The following is a 26,212-nucleotide window of genomic DNA, read 5'->3' as shown; positions in this document are numbered from 1 at the left end:
CCATAGCAGTCCATGCTCATTCATTTGACCAGCACATTAATGGTTTCCCCCGAAAAGAAAGAGACGAAGTGCTGGATTGTATTCAGGTTCTGAGATCCAGTTTCAGCAGCTTGAAGGTAGGAGTATGAAGTGAAGTAAAGAACAATGAAACTTTACAATTAGCCATGCTTCAGTGTGCACCGCTGTATCATATCATATGGAGAAGTCGGGTAATCACGAAAATCATATGATATATAAACAGAGGCGAAGGCGCATAGCTCGGTATGAACCAACTTCCATTCTGAGGACCAGAATGTCCACCATCAAGGATTTACCTCAAAATTTGTACTACCTCTCATTTATTGAAAGATCAAACTATTCATAAATGAGACCCACAAAGGTGGTAAAGAATTCAAAACATTAGTAATATACATGGATCACAAAAATTTTGTTGCAGACCCTGGATGGTGGAAAGATCTGGCAACCAGGTGGGACAGATGGAACATACCACTCTGGCCATTCCAACCCAAACATGGGTCCTGCTGTTGTACCTGTTGATAACCGTTGATAATTTTCTTCGCTGGGACTGCAGTTCCACTCAGCGCAGTCTTGCCAAAGGGTGGGAAAGGTTTGTGCTGGGATTTGACATTGGTGTCCACCACCATCTTGGATTTCGTGGGTCTGGGTGGAGTGGGCCGGACGGGGGCAGATGTTGCAGCGACTTTCTTGTTGATGTAAACCTTTTCGACCACATTCTTCACTACTTTGCTCACCGTTGATTTGACCAGAGGGACTTTTGTGACCACAGTTTTAACTTTGGTTACCTCTTTGACCTCTGCCTTAGCTTGAGCTTTTTCTGCAGGAGCTTTGGTGGCCAAAATCTTTGCCAGTTTTGTAGGTTCAGGCTTTGATGCTTTTGTGGGTTTAGGTGCCTTGGTAGCTTCTACTTTGACAGCTGATTTAGCTGCACTGACCACAGTCTTTTCTACTTTGACAACTTTCTCAGTCTTTGTTTTTGTAGTGGTTTCAATTTTTGCCTGATTTGCAGCACCATTATTAACGACTTTCTTTTCTACCACAGTGATAACTTTGCCATTGCCATTAGCCTTAGCCTCACCATTGACTTTATTCTCAGCTTTGCCATTAACTTTGACTTTAACCTCTTTAACCTCGATGGTAGTTTTGCCATTTCCATTGGCTTTCTTCTCTGCTGCAGCTTTGCCATTGCCGTTTCCATTAGTCTTAGACGCAACAGTGGCTTTTCCATTTCCATTGGCTTTCTTTTCTGCTGAGGATTTTCCATTTCCATTGACTTTCTTCTCAGCTACAACCTTACCATTGCCATTTCCATTCACTTTGGCCTGAGCTGTAGGCTTGGCATCAGCTGTAGCTTTGCCATTGCCATTCGTTTTTGCTGCGGCTGCTTTTCCGTTTCCATTGTTGTTGGCTTTAGCCGCACCATTGGCTTTCTTCTCTGCAGCAGGTTTTCCGTTGCCGTTCTTAGCTGGGGCAGGTGTGGGCTTAGATTTAGCTGCTGCTGTTGGTTTGATCTTAGACAAGAGAATCTCTACTGCAGTGGGCTTGGCTTTTGATGGCTTGACTGGGGAAGACTTTGGTGCTTTGGTAGGCATAGGTGCTTTGACTACAACTTTGTATTGTCCAGACTTGGCTGGCTTAGCTGGAGTGGGTTTTGCTTTGACAGGGGTGGACTTAGTGGGGGCTGCTTTTCCATTGACCGCCTTCTTCTAATATCCGAGATTATTGTTTGGTTGAGATGTTTTGTTTAGTATGTAAAAGTGCATATTGACAAAGGCAGGGAGAGAGAGTGGAGGAAGACAACAATATGTGGAAGGGTTGGGAGGGGGATGAAAAGCACAAACAAGGGATGGACAGAAGGAGAGAGAAAGACAAGAGTGGATGTTTTGAGAAACAATGACATAAAGATGGCCAAGGCTTGGATGATTTACTGAGACTGTACAGGCATTACTGGATACAGCAGAGGATTAATACAAGTAATAAAACAGTAGTAAAAATTCAACAGAACAAGTACTAGTAATTAAACAATTTCAAAATCCACATTTTGAGAAATTTCATGTCATATTATTTAGTTAATTATTCATTTTTTTTGCTGATCTCTCCAGTAATGCCATTCCCAATATTAATTGACAAAGCAGCATCTTTGTGCTAATGATTTGGAGCCTGTGGTTTGGCAGAGGCACTGAGGGTGTGACTGGTCAGGTAAAGCTGGTGCTGAACAAACACACACACACAACATACACACACACACACACACACACATGCACGCACACACAGAGTGTATAATGCATTGAGTCCAACTGCAAGACAGGGAGGGTCACTGCTGTTTAGTCATGCAAAAGAAGGAGCATGGATGCTAGGCTAGCATGCAAATGCACGTTAGTCACATAAAACCCCACAATGAAAACAATAATACATGATTAATTCTTAATTCTCATGCTATTATAATGAACATACATGCAAATTAACATTGAAAAACTGACAAAAACTTCACCCAAATAACATGTGCGAAGGAAAATCAAGCCATCGTAGTGAATATGAAGTCCTCACGTACGCGATACAGAACACAAACAGACTTAAAGGAGACAGACTGTGGCATACATGTATGTCATGTATGCCATACAAAGGTCATATGTACAAACATGAATGCGTATACCAAGACAAAAACATGTGCATTGATATTCCAATGTTAACTGGAAAATGGGCATGTAAACTGTTGATGCAGTAGTACAGTAGGTGCATGCGGTGACATCCTCCATGACAATTAATACAATCATGCAAGTAACAAGACAATAGACACACATGCCCTGGTCAAATAGTGTTGCAAATCTGTCTGTTCTTTTTTCTTGTGATCAACTGTGAAACCAAATTTGGGGTGTTTATTATAAAAGACTGTGCAATGAGTTCCAGAAAATTCAAAGCAATCACAGAAGAGCATTTAAAAGTCAATTTCATTGTTTTATTCTCTGATTAGCAACTTAACACAAATCTCACCTCATCTATAGTGTCGTAAATGAGTTTTGTTTTCATTTATGTTGCATAAATGAAAACAAAACTCATTTACAAAGACTGTTTGACCAGGATCAGTTTAGGAAAAGGCTACTCTGGTACTCCAGTTGGGTTGATACGGTTTTGTTAGCAGATCCACAAACTGATCAAATTAAGTAACCTTTCATAACAGTTGTGATTAACGAACATACCACATGAGGCTATTTGGTTTTTCAGAGATTGTTTTCTTTGTGATAAAACGTTATTATGTGCTGAGAATGTTTTCTGACACCTGTTTCTAAACACAAAATGCTCGATTTAGGGTAGAAAAGGATGTGTGAAGAGTGTGAATTGGAGAAAACAAATAATATTGTGAATGTGTGTATAACAACACAGCTGAACTTACACCACCCTAGTGCCCCCACTTGGCCACATCTGAACACACACATATATATATGACAACATGTAAAAGACATGAGGACAAAATTATCATGAGAAAAAGTAGTCCTGTGTGACGGAGAAGGTGGAAACACATGTGTGAGGGTTCAATGTGGATTAAAGAAAAGGTTAAATGTGAATAAAATAAAGGAGGTATGGAGAGATGAGGGTCGAGAGAGGCATCTGGAATGCTAAAAGTGAAAGTGTGGATTTTCAAAAGCATATTTTAGTGAATGTAAATTTAGTCGATACTCAAATACTTCGCAAGCTAAGCTACAGTATGTTATGAATTTAGTGGTTATTGCTTCAATACCTCTCTCTCTCATTCTCCTTCCCTTCCACAAACCCTGTTTGTGTTTTCTGTCTCTCTTGCTCCCTCTTTACCTGTTGATTGGGGGCCCCAGGTTGGGGAGAGGGGTACGCAGAGGCAGAGGGAACGCCTGTTGTGTCCTCATAATAATAGGGGTATTCATGGTCATCCTGCTCCTCATCAAAGTACTGAGAGATGGGGGGGTTTGAAAAGATTGAAAGATGGGAAGGATGGGTTGGCAGAGGGGAGGTTTCATGAAAGCAAGAGGAATGCATGAAGATGGGGAGAGTAGATTTCCAAGGGAGGTGAACAGAGGTTGCAGAGGACACAGAGGGATAGATAAAGGTAAAGTGAATGTGGGGTGAAGCATTATGAGGGGAAAAAATAAAACATGGTGATAGACAGCGAGAGACAGCAAAGGAGATAATAACAAAATGCATAGCGTTTATTTTTCCATTCATCAGAAGGAGTCTGTGCCGCTGGTTATAAAGCAGTGATGTTCAGACACAGACGACGCTGATGAATGAGAAAACAGCAAAAAATAAATAAAGCAATGGGTGAAGCAAATGAATAAAACCACACTGATTTATATTCATTAGAAAGCAGTCATTTCAACAGCATCAACATGACAGGGTCTGGGACGCAAACTGTTGGAGTTCTGTACAGTGACTGATACAATTTGTATTGACTGATCCAGCATGCAGGCTTATAAAACAAAGGTCATGTACTTTAGATGGATGAATGCGGATGAAAATCACTTGCTACTTTAGCTGTGTGAGGCAGCTGGTGTCAGGGAACTATCAGCTCCAAAATATCAGTAAGTTTTAGAGAGAAGAAAAAAAAATGAGGGGGAGCTTGCAAAGTTTATAATGTATATAATGTGCACAACCAGTCTCAGTAAGCAAAGAGGCTCCACCTTAAGCCATCTTCATGCCAAATCCTTATAGGTCTCAATTTTACAAGAAAACCAATCAGAATTCAACTTGATTGGCATGTTTTTATCTTCTAAATAAGTTCTCTTTCTTTCAATCCATGACGAAAAATGAGCAAGACATTGATGTTGGCTTGTATCATCCTCTTTCCCCTACCTTCCTGTGGCTCCATTGTAGTGGAGCAGAAATAAAGTGACAACTCTCCAACGCAAAGGGTGTGATATGATGGAAAATTGCCCATTCTTGGCGGTGTACTTTTGGAAAGGTGCGATATGACAATGCCTCTGCTTTTTCTTTGGTTACCCCAGCGACACACAGACCGAGGAGGTGAGGAGGAAAGTGGATGGATACAAACTGTTGTTTAAGACGGGGGTGCGTGAGAAAGACAGAAAGGGAGAGCAGCACTTTGATGACGTTATCGGACGACCCAAACTGAACCTGAGGACTTCCCTTTCATTTTCAGAGCACTTGTGCATTTAGTGTGGCCTTTGGTTTTACTATGCAACCACATTTTCATGAAGTGTGGCTTTTTCTAACACAATTCATATTTTTACAGGATTAATTTCTTTCGTCTTCGTCGATTTTATAACCCCTTTGTAGGAAGAAACCAGTTAAATCAGGTGTATCTTGAAGAAAATGCAAACTCCAGGCAGAAATGTATTAGAAGGATCTTTATCCTGAAAGGCAACAGTGTTAACCACTAAGCCATCATGAGAGCTGGATGGACTCTCTAAATTCCATATGCAGGTTACACATGACCATCATTTAGAAAAGGAAAGCTGCAACATTTTGGTCGAGGTTTCTGGCATTTTCCAGTTTTGTTTTTAGCACTGTGGTTGCCTTTTCCTTCATTCTGAATATTTCCTCTTCATATCTTTCCTTGAAAACACAATGGCTGGGAAAGAAAAACCTTTTGCTTAGACTATTTAGATCCAGCTAGTAAACATTTTAATAGTTTTCTTTCTTCAAGTAAAACATCTTTTAAAAAGTGCCACAGAAAAGGAGAAAACAGTCCACAGGTTCTATTTGGGCCTACTTAATCGGAGCAACAGATGAGCCTACAATTTAATGAATAAGTTGTGTTAGCATAGTGCTGACGGGCTGAGGTAATCCACTCTGTTATGGATGCTACTCAGTAGTCTTGTAAATGCTAAGGGATGTGTGTGCGTGATCCCTCATCCCTTAGTACCCTTTTTAGGAGGTGTGAGTGAAATATAAAAGCGGGTTACTGTACCCTGTGGGAAGCTTTTCAAGATAACTATTCCCTGAGAAAGTTTATTGTAATTGTTGATTTCACACGACTGTGTATGAACTCGTGTTGTGGTGTTGTTACTCACGTATGTGTTGGGATCCTGAGCCTGGGTATTGGGCAGTGGGGAGTCACAGTCGGGGCTGTAGTGTTCGCAGAAGTCATAGGCAGCTTGGGGGTTGGAGGCAATCAGCAGTTGCTGGATGTCTCCCTGTAAAGAAGAGAAAAATTATTCAAACTTTGTAGTCAAGTAGCACAAAGTCACCAGTCATCGGTAATCAGCCACACAACCAGTAACTGCATATGCCAATTTTGCATTATGCTTATCAAGGTCCTCACCTGGAAAACCTCCTCATCAAGCAGACGGGCTCCAAACACTGTGATGCCATTGGTGTCGACCTCAGCGTTGTTGCCGCGGGGCAGGGGACGGGTCATCTTCTTCTTGCAGTCCAGCAGCAGTGTCACGTTTTTCTTTGAAACAGAGATAGCGATGCGGTGCCACCTAGAGACAAGGAGGAGGAACCGAAGGCGAATAAATGTGTACTGTGACTACAGGTCTGATTAAAAAAGTATCAAACCAACCATCACGTCACATATACATTACAACCAACACTCACAAACATACAATTCCCACCCACACAACCCCAATCATGTCATCTCAACCAGTCACAAACTGGTTGTTGCTGGTTACTGACTTGCCATCAGCCAGGTTGACGCCTCTGAACAGTGGGTAGTCCTCGGGGGCTGGCTTGCCGTTCTGGTCCTCGTACAGGAAAACAGGTGAGCGTCCCATTTCAATGCCCAGCTGCTGGATACCCTGCTCGCTGTAGATGGAAAGGAGGAAGGCCTGGAGACCAGACTGTGCCTTAACCAGAGCCATGATGGAGAAGTTCTCTGGGAATCGACCTATTGATGAGGGAAAGGAGGGATGGGAGTAGAGAGAAGGGATACATGATGTGCTCGGGTCATTGCTATACTGTGGGTATTTTAAGAGGAGAGAAAATAAGGAGGAGGCAGTAAAGGAGTATGGAGGTAAGAAAAAAAACTGTACAGCCAGTTCACAGCAGGAAGGTGTAGCTTATCATGAAAAGAAAGGAGGCAGGAGAGGAAGGTCAGGGTGAATAAGGAGGGATGATAAAAGGGATGTGTTTGAAGCAGGACAGATGAACAAGTGGTAGCTTGGGAAGGATGAGGCAAAAATGAGGAAGAAATACAGGATGAGAGAAGGAGAAGTTCATGTGAAAATGACACTAGTGAGGAGCTTTAAGTGATTTAAAGTACGATATCTGTGTCAGGATCAACTGATTACAGAAAATCCAAATAAAGTCCCATGTTAAGCTGGAATAGGTGATGAGGACACATAATAACAGGTGGGAAGAGCTGGAGAAGGAAGTCTAAACCTCAGAAAATGAGTTGAAATCAGCTTTGACTTTTGAGGATTTTTTTTACAACCACATAAGTGCTACTTTCTCTTTTCTCTCCTTACTCCGGGGTGTCAGACAGTATACTAAAGTTAATTTGTTATGGCACTCCCACACAGTTTGACTGAGCTTCTGCACTGTAACACATAATTATACTTTATATCCATGAGCAATCTAGCAAAGGGCACAATAGCTTCACTTAACGCCAGAGAGCTCTGTTTTAAATACACCAGAAAATATATAGCAACCTGTAATTCTAATTATAGGCTTTCGCACTCTGGAATTCATAGAAAATATGTTAAATACTATGTTTTCAAGTGTACTGTGATACTGTGGTGTATGACAGGAACACGGGTTAATTTCTTTCCTGAGCAATACCCCTGCTTTTTGGTTAAAGGGTAACGCTTTTACACATTAAAGTGTGTTTACAGTGTACTACTGCATATGTGAAAAAAGAAGTATAAAGCCTTTGGTGGCTCCAGAGGAAGCTGATAAACTGCCTCCAGTGATGTCACTCAGTGGCTAAGTTGCTTTGTGGGTAGTGTGCTATGCTAGTTGCTTTGCCACCTCTCTCTTGCACAGTGATGGTTAATGCTAAACTGTCGATGGGAACAACTGTATGCTTTTATGTTTTCTGGTTTTAATTGGCAGTGTTGTGCTGTCTGAAATTTGCAAAAGGATAGTTCAGTTTATTCATCATGACAAGTACTACACAGCTGTATAATGTCTTCTGCGGCTCTACTTGGAGAAAATAATCCTGATGATGTCAGGGTCATCTCGGTTAAATGCTTCTCTTACAATTCCTCCAACACTATGACAGTGCAATATTAAATCACAGATACCTCTTCAAGTTTGTACAAACAGTGATCACACAACCTTATGGCAATTTACAGAGCAGTCTCTCAAACAACGGATGTCCACTCCAGGTGAGGCCTACCTGAGAAGAGCTGCTTGGTGGGGGCGGAGATCTGGGCCTTCTTGGTGATGCGGTAAGCATGATCGGGGCTGCTGGAGCGACGGGATGTGCAGAAGCCGGGGACTTTCTTCACGCCCTCGGGGAGAGAGGGAACCTGCAGAGCCCGCAACACATCCACTGGGTCTGAGGAAGAGAAGAACAAACTGTCGTTAATCCAGATGGTCTGTGATAGGATAGAGGTGTACATACAGAAACAGTAACACACAGATACTGGTGTATTTTTGCATTAACATAAAGGAGAAAAAGAAAACTATTCATTTAAGTGCAGCAGGTGTTTTCTCCAACAGCTTATCAGCAGGCCCATCATCTACCTGGATGCACAGAAATCACTATCAAGATCTTTTAAAGCTTAGTCCTATACCGCTGCTATTTTGCTAAATACAAACAAAAGGTCTCTTTGCAGCTGCAGAGACCTAACGTTGCCCAGAAGATCAAAAAAATAATAATCTTGAAAGTAATCTTAAATGTTCTTGCAGCACTAATGCGATATGGGAGCAGGTACAGGGAACGTCCACAATGAGTACCACTGTACATTAGGTATAATGTAAGAAAGGAAGCACTGTGTAAGTATAAATGGGCCACAGTCCAAGCCACATATATGAAGCACCGCGGGGCAGGTACAGTAAAGCTCAGTTTAAATCAGAGCGGAGACAGTGCCCTCTATTCTGCTCACATTTATCAAGCAACTGAAACAAGCAGCTGTCGATAAACACACGAGAGTTCAGGTGCACACGCACACGCTACAGATATCCAGTATTCATTCTAACAACAGACAAACACTGTACCAACCGGTCTCGCATCCCGTCTCCACTTTCACACACCGAGGTCAACCAGTCTGTTTCTCTACCTTCAGTCTGCACTGTGGTTTACCTTGTGGGCTTTCTCGCATTGCTCGAACGCACTGTGTCAGTCTGAGAATTTCAGCTGACAAGCATGATTCTAACTTCTGAAATTCAAGGTTTTATGTTCTTTATTAGTATTCATTGTAGTATGGGTGGTAACCATGCTACAATAAATACTGTACTTTAAGCCAAAAGTAGCAAAATTAGAGAGGAAGAGGCAAAATTCTAACTCACAATTATTCTATATACATTCTATGCATCTTTTTCTCCTTGTCCTCTAGACTCTTACTGTTTAACTGATAATTTAAAACATAATTTACAGTTAGTTTGACATTCATGTCGGCACTTATTTCACCACAGTAGACGTTAAATCTTAAAACAGGACAGATGTCTAATTACTCACATGGCTGACTTGTACTGTCTTGTTGCAGAACAGTACTCTGGTAAATGAAGTGGTTTGTGTATTGGATTCCTGCTGAAATAGCAGCACACTGTTGGTTTTCTATAGGAACACTAGGAGGTCAAAGGTCTTAGTCTAAGTTGTTTCATACATGTCCACTTCATGAGATATCATTCGTTGATGTAAGTCCTCCCAAGATGCCGAGCTGCCGTGTACCGTGCTGCCTAATTCAAGATGGAATGCAGAATATGCTCGACATAAATTCTGCCAAGGTTTCACAACAGAAGACTTGCACATACACTCAAATAATATTTTGCTGTCTGAGAATCCAACTCTAACGTAATTATACCGTATGTCTACCTTTGACAGTTGCAGCATCTTGATGGGTCCCTATGGTTCTGAAGTGAGGCAGCTATAAAGTTAAAGTTTTCAACATCATTTTCCTAAATGCAGTTATCCTCCCTCAGTCTTGGCTAGCCTTCCTGTATTTGAGGTGCACCAGAGAGCTAACTTTGCTGTTAACAGCCAATTAAATACATTTACAGCCAGCTCTGACGGGGCATTTCTCATAATAAACTTCTGGTGGCAGTGATGCATTGGCCCTGTGAAAACTACAGCGCTGATGAAAAGATAACAACAGAGCCTTTGATGCAGCCTGTGAAGTTACATATTTGTTTTCATTTTTCATTCAGATTTAAGAGGAAACGATACAATCATGCACACCTCAGCATGCTTGAAAACTACAACAGAGCATGTAACAGCACAGTGCTAACTTTAACATAATGCGGAAGCCCATCACCTCTTGGGCCACTGCTGCAAAATATGTCACCTACCAGTGCAATAAAGAGCATTTAAGAGCAAAGTCACCAAAGGATGCAGTTACGCACCACTCTTATTCGACACCAGTGTGACAGCAACTAACTACAAAGTTGGTGCACATATATACAGCTAAAGACTCATATCCCTGAATGATTAATGAATCTGACAAAACTATAACATTGCATTATAAAGCCGTCTCAAAGTGCAGCCACTTATGATGCTTTATATTGGCCTCTAATGTGAAGTTTCCTTGTGTTTGTCCTACAATCACACTGATCTCATCAGTGTTGCTTGTGTTTAGGTGACACCCAGTGTGTCAGAGTTAACAGTTACTCAAACAGGCCCACAGATGGAAATATTTATTCTGACAGAGCAAATGGTGCGTTAATATTGTCTCAGGGTGTCTAGACCACAACCCATAAACGTCACTCTACACCAGGGAGAGGAAGAGGAAGGGGGGGTGGAGTGAGGATGGAGGGGAGGAAGAGAAAGCAAGAGTTAGATGAATTGATATTGTGATGTTTCATTAACCATTTTAAAGCAGAAACTTCCCTTAAACAGCTGCTTGAAGGAGGAAATGAATAGAAGGGAAATTAGTTAGTGAAAGTTCAAAAAGGAGACGTCAAAACAGAGATGAAGACACACACAGGAGTAAAGAAATGTATGGTTCCTAATTTCACTTCTTTCAGACGTCAAAGTCTTGACTGGACTGTTTGTTGGAGGGTAAACGTTATTCCATAAAATGTTATAATACCAGAAATGAAGGTGAACCATCTGTTTTCCAATCATATCAAATAACTCTTTCCAAGACCTGGGGGGCAGTGAATTTTATATACTTGTCAAGATTTTTTGAGATCTGCACAGGAATGCCAGGAATGAGAAAGAGGCAGAACGATGATATGAGGGAGGGCAATGAAAGGATGAAGGAGAGAGAGAGAAGTTCAGGCAAAGGTGGAGTGTGTGAGTGAGTGTGTGTTTTGGGGGGTCAGGCAGTGACAGTAGACAGCGTGGTTCTGTGATGGCAGGATACTGGATCAGATTGCAGCCCGAGCTCCCCCAGTACACCCAGTACAATGTGCCGCTCTGTTCTCCCGCTGCCTGCCCAGCTCACATCTGCAGCTGGGGCCCTTCCTGCCTTGAGGACCACAATCACGACAAAAACACACCCACAAAAATAACACACAGGGCCACAGAGGTACACACTTACACAGTACCAGCAGGGAAAACTGCACCAACACACCTAGCGAGACGAGGAGAGGCAAATATGAAACTAGACAAGGTAGGAAAACAGAAAGCCAGGGGGCACAAACTCTCTCTCTTTACTTTCTTTCTTCTCTGTCTTCCTGCTCCTTCGGCCCTTCTTACCATAAGCGCTCACAGATGGCTGCAACTCTTTGATGTAAACGCAGACCGATTACGCTGCTGTCATTAAGACAGGAAACAGGGCTCCCTGGCACGTGAGGGCAGTTACTACCGGCGCTGTAGGTAAAGATTACAGTAGCCTGTACAGTCATCTCTCCTGACAGCTGCACCAGTTGAAATAAAAAGGCCATTTTCAGTCGATATGGCACAGATAATAACATTACACAGTATCCTAATGACCATAACTCATCTACCTGATGTTGCTATACATTATATTGAATCTAAAATTGTTCTAATACTGAGGAAGCTCAACAGGTACCTCATATCTTTAAAATTTGATTCTACTAAACCCCAAATAATTTCTTAGGTTATCTGTTCTGATTCTTATCAGCCCAGATGTTTAATCCTTTCATGCAGGGAATATGTAAATCACTGAGAGTTGTGTAAAAGTCATCTGAAATAGTGACATGCTGTTCAGTGTATAATGGAGCACTGTACGATGGGGTGGATATATTTTTTCAACAGTTGCCTGAGGACTAAAACAATCCTATCACTGTTAGACTCCAACACATTCAGCTCCACAGATCCACGACTGATCCCTGATAGAAAACATATGGAAAACCCAGGTAGGCAGTTGCACTGTAAAATGAGGTGGTGCGCTGGTAAAACAGCAGTGTTTTTCATCAGTTTGAATTACTGCAGTTCCCCTCAGACACCACTAGATGGAGCTAAAACAGATTTAATGAACTAGGTGACAGATGCCACTGTTAACCAAGTACAGTCAAAGACTGTTGAACATGCACACACACACACACATGCATGTGTTTAAATGTACACACACTATGCAAACAAACAGGCTCACAGCAGTGAAGAATAAACAATGCTAATGCTCACGTAACAAGTAACTATCAAGCAGAGTATGTACGCTTTGCCAGCTGACAGGTTAAACGACTTGACTAACTGAACACACCTCTGCTGTCCAGTGGTGGAAAGTAACTAAGTACATCAAGTCTAGTACAATACTTAAATACAATTTTCAGGTACTTGTACTTGAGTATTTCTATTTTCTGCTACTTTACACTTTTACTCCAGTACAACAAATACTGTACATATTACTCCCCTACCACAAGTTACTGTGCAGATTAAGTTAAATATGCAAAATATAATCATGATGTAATTATAATAGAATATTATATATTAACATAAAACTTAATTGATCCACAGTAAGAAATTCACAGGCTACCAAGCAGATAAATATAATCCAAATATACAATATACTTTATTCTGAATAATGAATACGTTTACTTTTGGTACTTTATGTTTTTTTCTATGCTAATACTTCTCTAAATGCATGACTTTTACTTCATATGGAATATTTATGTGGTATTGACATTTACTTAAATATAAAATCTGAGTACTTCTTCCAGTTCTGCTTCTGTCTGAACAGAGAGCAGCTGCACACACAGATTAGACCCTGCATGCACACAGCACACCAGAATCATTAGTCAAGACAGTTTGCACAGTAAAGGAATTCATCTTCCTGGATTTCTCAAAAAGTCAACATGAAACATTACACAACCCCAAATTAATCAAATAACAGGAATAAGGGACTCCTCTGAGGGGAAGCATATAATTATCATAATCCACACATATTCCATCCCTGCATCCATTATCTGTAACTGTAGGCTGGGGCCTATTCCAACATGCACCAAGTCAAAGACAATCCTGGTTGATAAACATTATGTATATGTTTCTATGTTAAACATATATTGCATGCACACACACACAGTTATCTGGTCAGCGCTCTGAGCCCCAAGTCGTACACTTCCCTGCAGACTTGTGTGAGGTGACAAGTGTGTGAGTCTCAGTTCACTTCAGAGGAAAATCTTTATTTCCTCTCCAGGGCTTTCTGCTTAGATGCTCTTTGTAACAACTTCTGTGTGTGCATATGTATCTGTGCATGTGTGTGTGCACGTGTGCGCTTTCCTTTTCTGGTACAGTTGTGCTAAATACCGGACACACACTCCAGCTGACACGCTGACCCCTCACCTCTCACCTTTACACAACGACCACATTGTCAGACACTCTAAGCAAGACGGACGTGCAATATTGACCACAGATTAACACACTCACACACACACACACACAAACACACACACACACACACACACACTTGCACAATATTTGAGTCTTCTGGCTACAAATACACAAAGATGGGATTGTGTTTATGGAGCCTGAGATGAGAAAAATGTAACAAATTTCCGAATTTATACTAAACTCCAGTTGTTCCTAAATCACCAGCTGTGTCCCCATCCACCCAGCTGACCACGACGGCAAGGCGTATGGGCTGCTGCAGGTTGTAATTTTCAACATGGTGCTCTATAGTTACGATTTATTTATAATGCCTTGTGTACACAGACAGAAAAGCCATTATGACTACCCATGCTGTAAAAAGGGGTCATTACACTTTACATTGTTTATATGGTATAACATGAGGGTTTGGTTTGTCAGTGGGGTGTTGATTATCATGTAGATGTCACATCATATGACAGTGACTGGCAAGCTTCTCAAAAGACCAATACAGAGCGAGTCAGTCAAACCTGACCTCGGAGTTATAACACCACCAGATGGAGATACGTTTTCTATAAGACTAGAAGGAGTAGAAGGACAATAAGGGGAATATCATTAGAAGTACAACAACAAATCTGAATTCTTGAAATCTTGGCATTTAAATAGCATACTGTAATATGAACATATAATACAATCAAAAGTATGCTGACAACTTATGCAATTCAAACACACACTGTGCTGCAACTGATTTCTTACTGAACAGAAGAGCTGATGAGGGGTTTTGATTAACGACGCAAAATAAAACATCTACCCTGCCCAGTCTAAAAAAGTGAGTAAAATAATCAAAGTCGAGCAAAATATGCAAACAGTAGAGTTACTTGTTACACGTCTCTGTCATGCACCTGATATATAAACACCAAAAGGTGATGAAGAAGTCAGGTGGTCAAGTCAAGACTATATCTGAATGGATAACCGATGCATTTCAGGTACAATCCTTTATCATGTAATAAAAGAACTTGCATATTCTTTTTTTTAATTTATTCTAACTAGATCACATCTTGAGCTTTGTTATCCTGTGCTTTTATCTTTTCACACCTGCCTCTATCAGTCCTATTTTTAGGAGTAGCAGCACTAATGAATCCAACAGGGATTATAGGGCAGTGCCAACATTTACTGTGACGCAGCCTTATGTGGTTTTCTCGTTCCCTCCGTTGAGGAGCTGCTGCCCAAGTCCTCTACTGTACCCGGTGTACCATTATGTGGTCTGTGCCAGTCTGTGTGTGCTGCGCTGAGGCTGCCAACGTGTATCGTGCCGGAGTCTCGTGCGGTTTCAGGGCTGGTGGCCGCAGTCTTAGTTTGGATCAGAGGGTGGATACTGACACCACAAGGCCTACATGGGACCACAGGGCCCCGACCAAGAGACAGTCAGTGGTTCCCTACTATCACATGGGACAGACAGTCAGTATGGGCACAAATTAGAAACCCATCTTAGGCCCACTGATGTGCCTGTGCTCAGTGGTAAGACGCTGACCTACAATTCTTTTAAGTCCAAAAACACTGACTTTATATTCGACTTTTAAAGGAAAAGCACTTGTTACACTAAACTATATCACAGTCACTGTAACTTTAATTATATTCAGCTGATATTACATTTTACTATGATTGATTCAAAACTGCCAATTCACACAAGCTGAGCCATTTTCACTACAAAACAGTGTAAAAATGATCATGTGCCCTCTAAAAAACGGTCTGTGCCACTGCAGATAATACATAAGGAGATGTAGATGATATCTGAACACTTTAAGGAAGAGTCAGAAAGTTGACCAAAATACACCTGGTCTCCAGTTCACCAATCTAATGGTCTCATTCTAATGGTTAAACAAACTCATATTTGGAGCAGTGTTACATAGCAACAATATATTTATATAAAACCAAACATCTTCAATCACAGTGACTAGTGGTATCTGAATACCTACATTAATCTCAGAGTTTAGCCAGAAGTCAGACTTTTAATAAAGAAAAGTGTAACAGCAGCGAGCCAGCATTACCTAATAATCATCACTGTCTCTCTTGACACCTTTTTAGTGTGGAAATCCCCATATCAGATACCTCCCCAGGATACTGCAGATATTTAAAGGTGCGATTTAGCTGGAAAAACAAGTGTGAGGCACTGTGGAGCGAGTGCAGGAGGACTTTGATTGGTTATGATGTGCAGTGTCTGGATCTTACTACAACACTCCACTCTAATTACAGAGTACTTTTATCCAATTCTTGTTCCTGCACTAATGCTGCCAACACTGATCCATTTATGTTCATTGCATCCAGAAGTTAAAATGATTCATCCATATCTGAATATAAAGGACATTTTTCCAATTTGTCCATCTGTTATCTCTCCAGGGTGTTCAAAGTCTTCCCCCCAATGCATGCTGGGATGGACTCTAATCAGAAAGAAGTTATTTCCTGTGATCAATTCCTTTTTCTATAGTCCACTCATCCCAGTCTGAGCAAACAACTCACTGACACCAACGTTTAAAATTATTTTCAAATGGAAAGACAGGTCTGATGTCTGGAAAAGAGATGTACATTAACATTACATGTAAAAACACACAGCTGGTCTGCACGCCCTCCTACACCGACTTCCTAGAAGCAGCAAAATAACAGTGACTAGGAATAGCATCCTATACAGACAGTCTGTCATTATAAAGTTGGCACACTCTCCTGCCGTACTTGTACATCTTCTGCTAAAACAGAATGCCTGGAGGAAAGACGCCTAACTATCCACACACACACAAACCACAAAATCATCACCTATGAAACCAGAGAAGAAGGAACAACTATCTTCAACTCACTACGTTCCTTTAGGTCTGCCGTGCTAATGTGGTTTTGTCTGAGAACGGCTCTTACAAGTTCACAGTCTGAGGAGATGTCATGGTTTAGAAACGAGGCCTCAGAAGCATCTCATCTTTGACTTCTGCATGGTTTCATTTTACAACCACAGGCTGGGTCTTATCTCTCCATGCAAATGATGCAATTTTGAGTCTGTGGTTGAGGCCATTGAGAGACTGAGAATGAGTCACAGTGTCCTGGCCATAAAGATGCCCTAGCCTCTCCACAGTCCTGATTAGTAGGTATGAGAAGGATGAGTTAATGACTGTAAGCCAGCGTCTCTGTAGGAGACAGAGCTACACAGAGAAATGCAGGATACAAAAAGGGAATCCTACAAGAATATAAGAAATGGTAAGTCACCGATCAAACAAATCTATTTTAAAATCATCAGTAAACTGAGCCCGAAGCCGTCACAGTGTTGCCTGTGCCAGTGTTTATATATTCTGTTGTCATGATCATTATAAGTCTCTAAACTGGAGGACATCAATGACAGGCCACTTTGAGGAGAACATTTTTGGCCTGACTCTGTGACCAGCCTTTCTCTCACAGTCTGTGTACAACGCAGCAATCTGACATTACACAAGGTCTCTCTGGTAAGGCAGTCTATTGATGAGTTAAAAAGTCAACTGCTAATTCATACCCACCAAATGATTTGATAACTCTGTGGCTAAAAAGGGAAATCTTATTGGTTTTAGCTCCAATCTCTTCATGTTAGTGTCATTATGATGGCTGTGTGTATGGAAATATGTGCAACGATGACTTCTGGGATAGGGCATCTAACTAGCCAACACTAGCCGGTGCAAAACTGGACACATTACCCTAGACAGCAAGAGTATAGAGTATGGATGTGGATCACCAGAGCCACAAGGGCCCATGGGAAAATGCTGACAAAGCAGAGGAAATTCAAATGGATAAAGTTGAAGCTGTCAGACTGAGTCACACGTGACCAGCAGGAGCTTGAAATACCACACACTTCCATACAGTCACAGGAATGAACTGTCAAAACCCTCTGCCACCACATATAGGAGCTCTATTCACCAAGAGAGAGGGAGCGAGAGAGAGCGGGGTTATGTTTAGTCAAGGCAGAGACAGACTGCCCTTTGAGGAGGCTCTGCTTTGAAATGAGGTTGAGGAACATCCATGTCAAGAAAATATTGCCCTCTGATTTTCTCTCCCTTTGAACAAACTCGGCTTTCATGCCTCTGTAGGCGCGCTGCTCTCTGGGTAATGACTGTGCCTCATCCGTCCCTCCTCCTTTTTTTTCTAGCCCTCATTCTCTCAGGGAAGAGAGAATAAACATGAAAGATTCTGACCACTTTCTTCTCTAAATCGGTCTTTCACAGTTTGGGTGGGGCGCTGTTATAGTTTACACTAACATCTGCGCTGCTGCACCACAGTGCGCACACGGGAGCGCGCACACAGGCGCACCACGCACGCAGTGGTCCAGCGCGTCTGGCCAACTAGTGCACAATCCACAGTGAGCGCGCAAGGACGCTCCATGCACACGCGCGTACGTGACCAGGCACGTGCGTACAGGTAAACGGGGTGTTATATTCGCGCCACTCTGACATTATCACAGGATCAGATGATTAAAGAAACTTTTCTACAAGCAAATGAACAGCTCCGGGCACACAGCGCCTCTGTGCGCGTCTTTTAAGATGAGAAACAGCACCCGGCTGAGGTGTTGCACACAGAGGCACATTCACACAGATGGCATACATTTCCACACCCCGACCTGGGAAAAAAACATCCATAGCTTACAGACGCATATACACAAACACAACTGTACAAAGCGCACATAGACACGGAGACACTGAACGCTTTCACTCCCAAACCCCTGCGACCGAGGTGCTCCGCCGCATAATAACCTATTCATAAAGAGCAAAAATGTCTCAGGCTTCCGCCTCCAAAATACACACGGGAGACGACGGGAAGGTGCAATCGCCTCTCGCAATCTGAAATTGGACACGGGGCCAAAGAATACACTGAGGAGGGCAATTTATGTTACAAAAGCCCCCTTGGTGCGCAAGCTGTCCCCGCAAGTTACCCAAAACGAGGAATAAAGAGCCATTGATCCATCTGTCAGCTGAAACTTCTGAAGCTAATTTATTTCTCCAAAAACGTTCGTGTAAACTAAACCAGCTTTGGTGTTTCTGTTGAATATCTGCATGGTTTGTGTCAGCCAAAGAAGTCAAACTGCTCCTCTACTTTAACAACAATAAATACAACATCAGTCAACTGATAAAAATCATTTTCCGACCCGCTTCAGATCCTCAGAACAGTTTAATCATTTCAAAGGTTAATTGAAGCCTCATAAAATATCATATTCAAACATCACAAGTCGTGTTTCTGCACTTTAACTCTTCTTTTAATCTTTGACAGGCCTTTAACCATTTTATGTCTTTCCATCAGAAGTCTTCAGTCAGATCTGAGCTGAACTGGACTCAGGTGAATCAATGGATTCTCTGTGTTAAAAATAACTCAAGACGACTATCGGTCCGTCAGGGAACTGCAGCGCATACAGATCATTCCTTATAGGCGAACTGATCGAGGAGAGGAGGGGGCATCAACCTTTACAGGAACGTGAAACCTTAAAGTAAAACAATACTGACAAGTGTGCACTGAGAAAACTGTCCAAGATCTTCTAAACCCTAACGCAAATCTTCTTCATATACTTATCTTCGTTATCAAAACGATTAATACAAACATAACCTGTTGATCTGCGCAGAAAAAACGCACACTTTCCACATGCGTATAGCCCCATCCTACAAACGTGATGCAGAAATCCCTCCTCCCTGGACAACCAGAGGCAGTGATGGAGAGACTGGTGCACAGGCTGAAATGGTAAACACTCACACAGCCTGCTGGCAGCCTGTAGGATATCTACAGTCCAGCTTAGTCAGGGGCCAACATTCAGGTGCAACACATACAGAAATACTGGTACAAATAGCACAAACGAAACTTTCAGCCGATAAACTTCCTTAAAAAAGCGACTGCAGCAGCTTTTTGCACCGTCCTACCCCATGACCCCCTGTGGATGGGGAGCGTAAAGTGCGTAAAATGAACCTGTCCAGACTGAACGGGATTCTTACAGGTGAAATTCAAGGAAGTTAATTATTTAGGAAAAGCCAACGTCAGGAAAATAGTTCAAAATTACTGAAAAGCACCTGAGTTGAGCTCAGCGGCTAATATTACGCAGCACTTGGTGAGATGACACCTGTCAGCAGGCTGCACGCACACCGAGAGGGAGGGAGACAGCCGAGGGAGTTGAGTTCATAGAAGCGGAAAAACAAACTTTTAGACTTGCTTCTATGTTTTTCTGAAGCCAAACGCTCTCCTCTCTTTGAGCATTGGTTGATAGGAACCGTGTAACATCAATGATCGGACAGGTTATGTGAAGACTGGCGGTATTTCAACTTTCCCCATAAGAAAAAGTTCCAAGTACTAGTTTTTTAGGGGATGGACCCTCAGAGACGCAGCACCTAAATGCTCTACTTCTCTATGACCTTTTACGAGTTTTCCAAAGAACTTTTGTCAATTTCAAGGCCTTTATAAACCGTGCGTAAACACAAGTCGCCCCGGGGTGCTTTAGGAAGTGGAATCAGTGTAGAAAGCAGAGACAAACTTCTAAATATACAGGTAACGACACGAAAATCCCAAACAGTGGACCATGTCTGGATACGGTGCGGTTATTACTGTTGAACACATTCCTCGGATAAAAGTTAAAGAAGCATGACAGGTGCGTAAGAGTCCAATTATGGATGAGGTGTACAGTTATTACGCACGGTAAATCCGGGTAGACAACGAAAAATGAAGATGCTTACAACGGAAAAAAACAATTAAGAGGGCCAAATAGTCTGACCATGTCTCGTTAAAAAGCACAATAAACACCACAGCTACTAATAAGAGAATCCGTCTTACCTGCCCGAACCACGGTCGTTTGGCACAAGGCGAGCGCCACGGTAACCAAGGCGAAGGAGGAGAAGTCCATGGTCCATGGTCTCCGTTTCTTCCGGACGGAACAATCTCCAGTATCCATAGTGTTGCAGTAGTTCGCCGGCCTGGTTGAGCTGTAAATGTAGGATATGGTGGAAGTTATCCTCTCACAGAGAGCCAGCCGACGACAGGGACCCGACTGAACCTTCTGCGAGGCAACAGACAAAAAGGCACGCCTCTGGAGACCTCTCTACCTCTCTCCCGGAGACTTTCCTTAATGGGTTACCTATGTCTGTCAATGGTAATGCACAAAACCTAAACACTAAAGGGGGTTTGGGGTGAATAAATATCTTTTATTTTAACTTTTAACCCCTTCGTGCTAAAGCCCCATTGAGTCAGACTGGGTACGAGTACCCAAAGTGGAGAGAGCAGCAGAGAGAGACCTGGAATCACGCTCTCTCTCCGTTCTCTCTCTCTTTCCCTCTCCCCTTCTTTACTTACACATTTACTCCCACGAAGAGTGAGAGCGTGTGTGTATGTGTGTGTGAAGAGAGAGAGAGAGAGTGAGTGAATGGCAAAGGGGAGAGGTAGAGAGAGGGCGTGCGTAATTGCGCCCTTGGCGCACTCAGATCTACGTGTACGGAGACGCGTCAGAGAGTGTGAACTGAACGTTTTTAATGATAGGCCGTTACAAATACTTCACCCCACATACACAACAATGGCATCTCTCTTTTTAGCTGTGAGTAAGTGTTTAATGTTGCTCAAGGCACTCAGTGAAAGCCTTTTTCTGTCCGTCTCGGATTCTCTCTGAAACTCTATACTACCGTGAAAAGGGCAGGCAGGATGTATCTTTACCTTTTCTACTTCCTACTCTTGTCTTTGCATCTATAGGATGAAAAATTCTGGCTTTATAAACCGAGAAGAACCGTTCAGGTACACGATAAAAGCCAGCGGGACCACGCGCCGCCTGTGCCAGCAGAGAAGAGTGAGCGTCCGGCCAGCCAATCAGACTTCTGTCCGCGCTACTGACCACGCCCCTTCCATGCAACCCTTGGTGCTCTCCTCTCCTTCTGATTGGTCAGTCCCACGTGGCCGTGTTTTGCAGCATCAGCTCAGGTGCACAGAGAGAGAAAGGGGGGCTGAGAAAAAAACGACACGAGCTAAAATCATCAAAACACACAAAACACTATGTTTTGTGATGGTAAAACAGTTTAGAGTGAACACAACAGTTGGTAAAAACAATTGGGCATGGATCGGTGGATGTTTGGTACAAATCGATTATTGTTTCCAACATTTTAAGGTCCCAAAATTATCAGGACCAAAATCAAGTGAAATAATATACACTGGTAGACTGGTGTTCCTTAGATTGTTTCAAAGACTTCAGAGTGAAGCTGCATTGAAGCCATCGTGGTGGCTTGCTGTGGAAAGACACCTCACTAAGACATCTTCCACTCCATTAAAAGTCCATTCAACACGCACTGCTCGGGTTTAGATCAGAATGGTCAAGACCCCGCCTTCACCTGCTGCAATGCACCATGACAAGGTGTAGGGATTCTTGCAGGTGATGGACCCACATGGCCTTCTGTTACTTCTTCTGCCCATGCACCATGCTGTCTCCTGCAAGCTCCTCTCACAGGTCTGACTGCAAGAGGAGGGCCTGTTGTTCCTGGTCCAGAAGAGGATGCTGGAAACACTAAAATATTTCAAACTTATTTCATACTTATAAATTGAAAACACATCAGATAAATGAATATACTGTATCCGTCTCACTAATTTCCTGAAACCCCACACAACAATACAAGGTGCCCTGACATTAATAAAGGATACGGGTGGTGATATTCTCTACTTTTCTTATTGCCATCAAGACCAAAATCAACAGTATATTAGTCTGTCTCTCAGTAAGTTTACTCACACAGGTGGTTTAATACTCATTTGGTTCGCTCGTGGGTGCAGGACTGTGCGTGGTGGATTGACTAAAAATAAACTACAGTAATAAAAACATAAACTCAATTAAAACATCACGAACTATCTAAAAAATGGCCAGTCAACAATGACAGAACATTAGAAGCTTTACATAATTAATATTTATGATAAAATGTTATTGGATTGGATTGTGTTACACAGTATTATCAGTTGTTTGTGATATTCTGCCATCCCACAAACCATATGCACTTTATTCGCTTATGTCAAATTTGTAAGAGTGAACTGAGAAGCTGTAAAACCACTGGGACATAAACTTTAAACAACTTTATCTTCAAGAGACATTCCTTTCATAATTTCAAAGTGGCTTTCATATCCCCACCTGTCATAAACACCCAGTAGCATCTTCTATATTTCAAGGGTTTCCCCCCCGTGCTCAGCCGTCTGCCTTGTAAATGTTTCTGCAGTCACACAGCCCATGGTTACTCACTTTCTTTGAATGCAGACTCCACATACAGAAAGTAGTAATTAACCATAATTATCCCCTGATGCTGTTTACCACTCACTCTTTCTCACTACCTTTTATTCCCCTCACCCAATTCTATCTGATTCTCTGAGGGGATAAGGAAGAGTATGTGTTTACATTCTGTGGTATTTCCATGATGACTTCCCTCACTATCATGTGTACTATAGAATAAAATATAACAGCGAAAAACAGTAAAACTTAATGGTTGTTCTTTACCTTAAATTAAATTGAAAACACAAACAAACATATATATTGTGATGGCAGACATAATTATTTCGGGGATACTTTTTAGAGGAAAGTAACAAACTCTGAAATGTGTTTCAGCACAGCAATGCTGCACATTTATCCTTAATAATTCTGCCAATATTAAACTGAAAATGGAAAATATATACATAAGGGTTTAGAAAAATGAATTTCCTCCAATAAAAAATGGATTAGTCAAAGAGACAATATGTAACATTTCCACATTAAATTGTCAAAAAACAACTAGATCGTTCTTTTATATTTTGTTGAGTTTTGTACTTACATTATCCCAAATGTTTCCAACAGAGAAATCTGTGATTTTATTCAGCGTAGGAGTGTGCTTGATTTGGTCGCCTGTTGCTAGGAAACACGAGATGATACATCAGAGAGTGAGGAAGGAAATCGGCTAACGTGTCTTTTAAGTAACGTGAATAAAAACTTCCCCTCATTACCTCGTCCTAAACATTTCTGCCTGCGTCACGTCAGATAGATTCTCATCGACAACAGTGAGCTGTTATGTGTATCAAACCCTTCTACTATGGGTTGGGGTCTCCTAACACAAGGCGACCTACTATGAGGTTAGATTACTGCCAGCAATCATAATATTTAAACTAATATTTAAAAGGTTGTGATCAAGTTTAAAAATCTAAACTGTGTAAAACTGAAAATTAGGATTTAGACTTTCTAAAAATAAGATTTGAATGATTTAAATAATTGCTTCTATATCACAGTGTTTGCAGTATAACGTTATATATTATAAGTTTGTGTTCAAAGTTTTGATGATTTCAGGTTTCATGTTGTTTTTACAACTTCTTTTCTGTAGAAACCTAAGCACATCCCTATTAAAGTAAATTTTGTAAATGCATCTTCAGGTTCATGGCAAAAATGTATCAGTATTAAAATGTATTTGGGTTACTTATGCTGAGTACTCTGCAAGTCAGACCCACTAGGAGAAAAATCAGAGCAGGACCTCACTTACAGTGTAGATACAAGATAAACTATCACAGCAGACTAAACATAAACATGGTACAAGTATACATTACAAACTAAACATTGTGTCAGCGTAGCAATGCTGTGGGCAGGGGAAGGACAGACAGTGAATCCAGGTTGATAAAATATGCATCAATGTGTAATAACAAAGTGATACAGCACCTTATATCATTTGACCAAGCAGAGTCAGACCTGTAGATGGAGGCTGTCAAGTTTAATAACATTTTTGGAGTACAAAAAAAACTGCTGTTTACTGTTTAATCATATTTTTAATGAATTAAGTCATCATTTCAACAGGTTTCTAATGTTTCTCTAACATTGGATTTCTATATTATAGAGCTGCTCACCGTATAAGTTTCATTAGTCGGACTTTTGCTGGTTGTTTTTAGGTTTTTTTCAACCTTGACAAGAAGGAAATTGAGTGAAACATTAAACATCTACATTTATCTATATATATACACATTTATTGATGTGAAAATAGCCAAGTGTAAGGACAACAGCATAAAATCTTGCCCCCAGACAACTTAAATCATTTACATAGTACGCTCTATACCATAAACCTCAGTGTGGATACTCTCCAGGTTTCTGCCAGTGCCAGCCACTTTTATTTTTATATGTTATGTGAATTTTTTTTGGACCTATATGGCCCCATAAGATGCCTGACTTAACTGCCTCTTTCTTTAGATTACATGTCTACATGAAAATAAATTCCAACCAAAGAGAAAAGGGACACGATTAAAGTATGATGGCCATGTTTTAGCTTCAGTTCGGCGGTGGTGTGCTGTCTATGGGTTTACATACAAGGCTGCCAAAGAAGAAAATTGTACTGCCTTTTCATAAGAAACTACTGGGGCGAGCTTTGATGTATGCAGAATGAGAAGGAGCGGCTGCCGTGTGATCATTCTCTGAAACCATCAACTAAGCTGCTGCATCCAGCAATTATCCATCAGGAATCATAAGGAAAACAAGGCTAGTGCAGTTTTTATACTTACATATTACGATATGGAAACCGTAGGAAAACAGAGATTTTTTGGTCTTGGATGTAGGGAAAAAAAAAATCGGCAAAAAATGGAAATATAGAATTAAAAAACCCCCAAAAAGGAGTCAAGACAGGGTGAACAGAACAACAAGAAAGGTCAGAAAGCAAAGAGTAATAAACCAAGTATCAGAGCTTTGTTTGCAATAAAATGTAGTAGAAACAATATAAACCCAGACTTTTACCTGAAGGCCTAGTTAGGAGTTATTTTCCTCTTTTTGTACACACCGTAGCTTCACTTAGCTGTTATTTTTTACTGCAGGGTTATTCATACTAAATCAGAAAGTCCAGGAAATGCTCTGCGGCAGCTCTGGGTTTTTATTTTAGCTTCCTGGACACAGTGAATCGAGTGTTTTTTGGAGAACAGACTGTTTGGATCTGGCCTCCTTGTGCTCTGAAAGTAGATGCCACAAGTCGTAAAAAGAGACACCCCAAGAGACATCTGTGGTATGTGTTTGTGCTCGACCTTGCACATGTGTATGTACAGTACTTGATTCATATTCAAGGATTGGAATCACCACTTTTGTTGCGTCTATGGTTTCATGGACATGACAGAAAGTTGTGGTCAAGTCCAAATGTGTCTTGTTTGTTGTTGTTTGTTTGGTACAGCAAAGGCAAGAAAGTAAGTTATTCATGATTCATTTAGGTTGTTCTTTTAAACATCGCCTTCTCCTACAGAGTTTTAACATCAGATTATATTTTATATCTTTCCTCCTGTCTTTTTTTTATCACATCTGTCATCTGCTTCTTATTTTAAGCATTTTGTGTCACAAGTCAAACATTTCCCTCCATTGTCCCTGTTCGTACCTGAAGACATCTGCTGTATTTCACTGTTTCATCATGTTTGCTTTCC

General features: G+C 41.4%; 1 protein-coding gene across 1 annotated transcript in view; it reads right to left on the bottom strand.

Annotated features, from left to right (window-relative positions):
• col11a2 (collagen, type XI, alpha 2) overlaps nt 1-20,760 on the bottom strand; it is a 42,375-nt gene extending 21,615 nt beyond the window's left edge. The window contains exons 1-6 of the mRNA XM_073483737.1: nt 20,630-20,760; nt 8,291-8,452; nt 6,628-6,838; nt 6,272-6,434; nt 6,021-6,143; nt 3,829-3,939 (exon numbers count right to left, since the gene is read on the bottom strand). Of these exons, the coding sequence (XP_073339838.1) occupies nt 3,829-3,939; nt 6,021-6,143; nt 6,272-6,434; nt 6,628-6,838; nt 8,291-8,452; nt 20,630-20,747 (888 nt within the window). The 5' untranslated portion in view covers nt 20,748-20,760. The remainder of the gene's footprint in view (nt 1-3,828; nt 3,940-6,020; nt 6,144-6,271; nt 6,435-6,627; nt 6,839-8,290; nt 8,453-20,629) is intronic.
• Between the last annotated feature and the right edge of the window lie 5,452 nt (nt 20,761-26,212).

Source organism: Pagrus major, chromosome 16, assembly GCF_040436345.1.
Source record: "Pagrus major chromosome 16, Pma_NU_1.0".
Classification (NCBI taxonomy): Eukaryota; Metazoa; Chordata; class Actinopteri; order Spariformes; family Sparidae; genus Pagrus; species Pagrus major.
The sequence above is the reverse complement of the archived record's forward strand: the minus strand, read 5'-3'. Positions and strand labels throughout refer to the sequence as shown.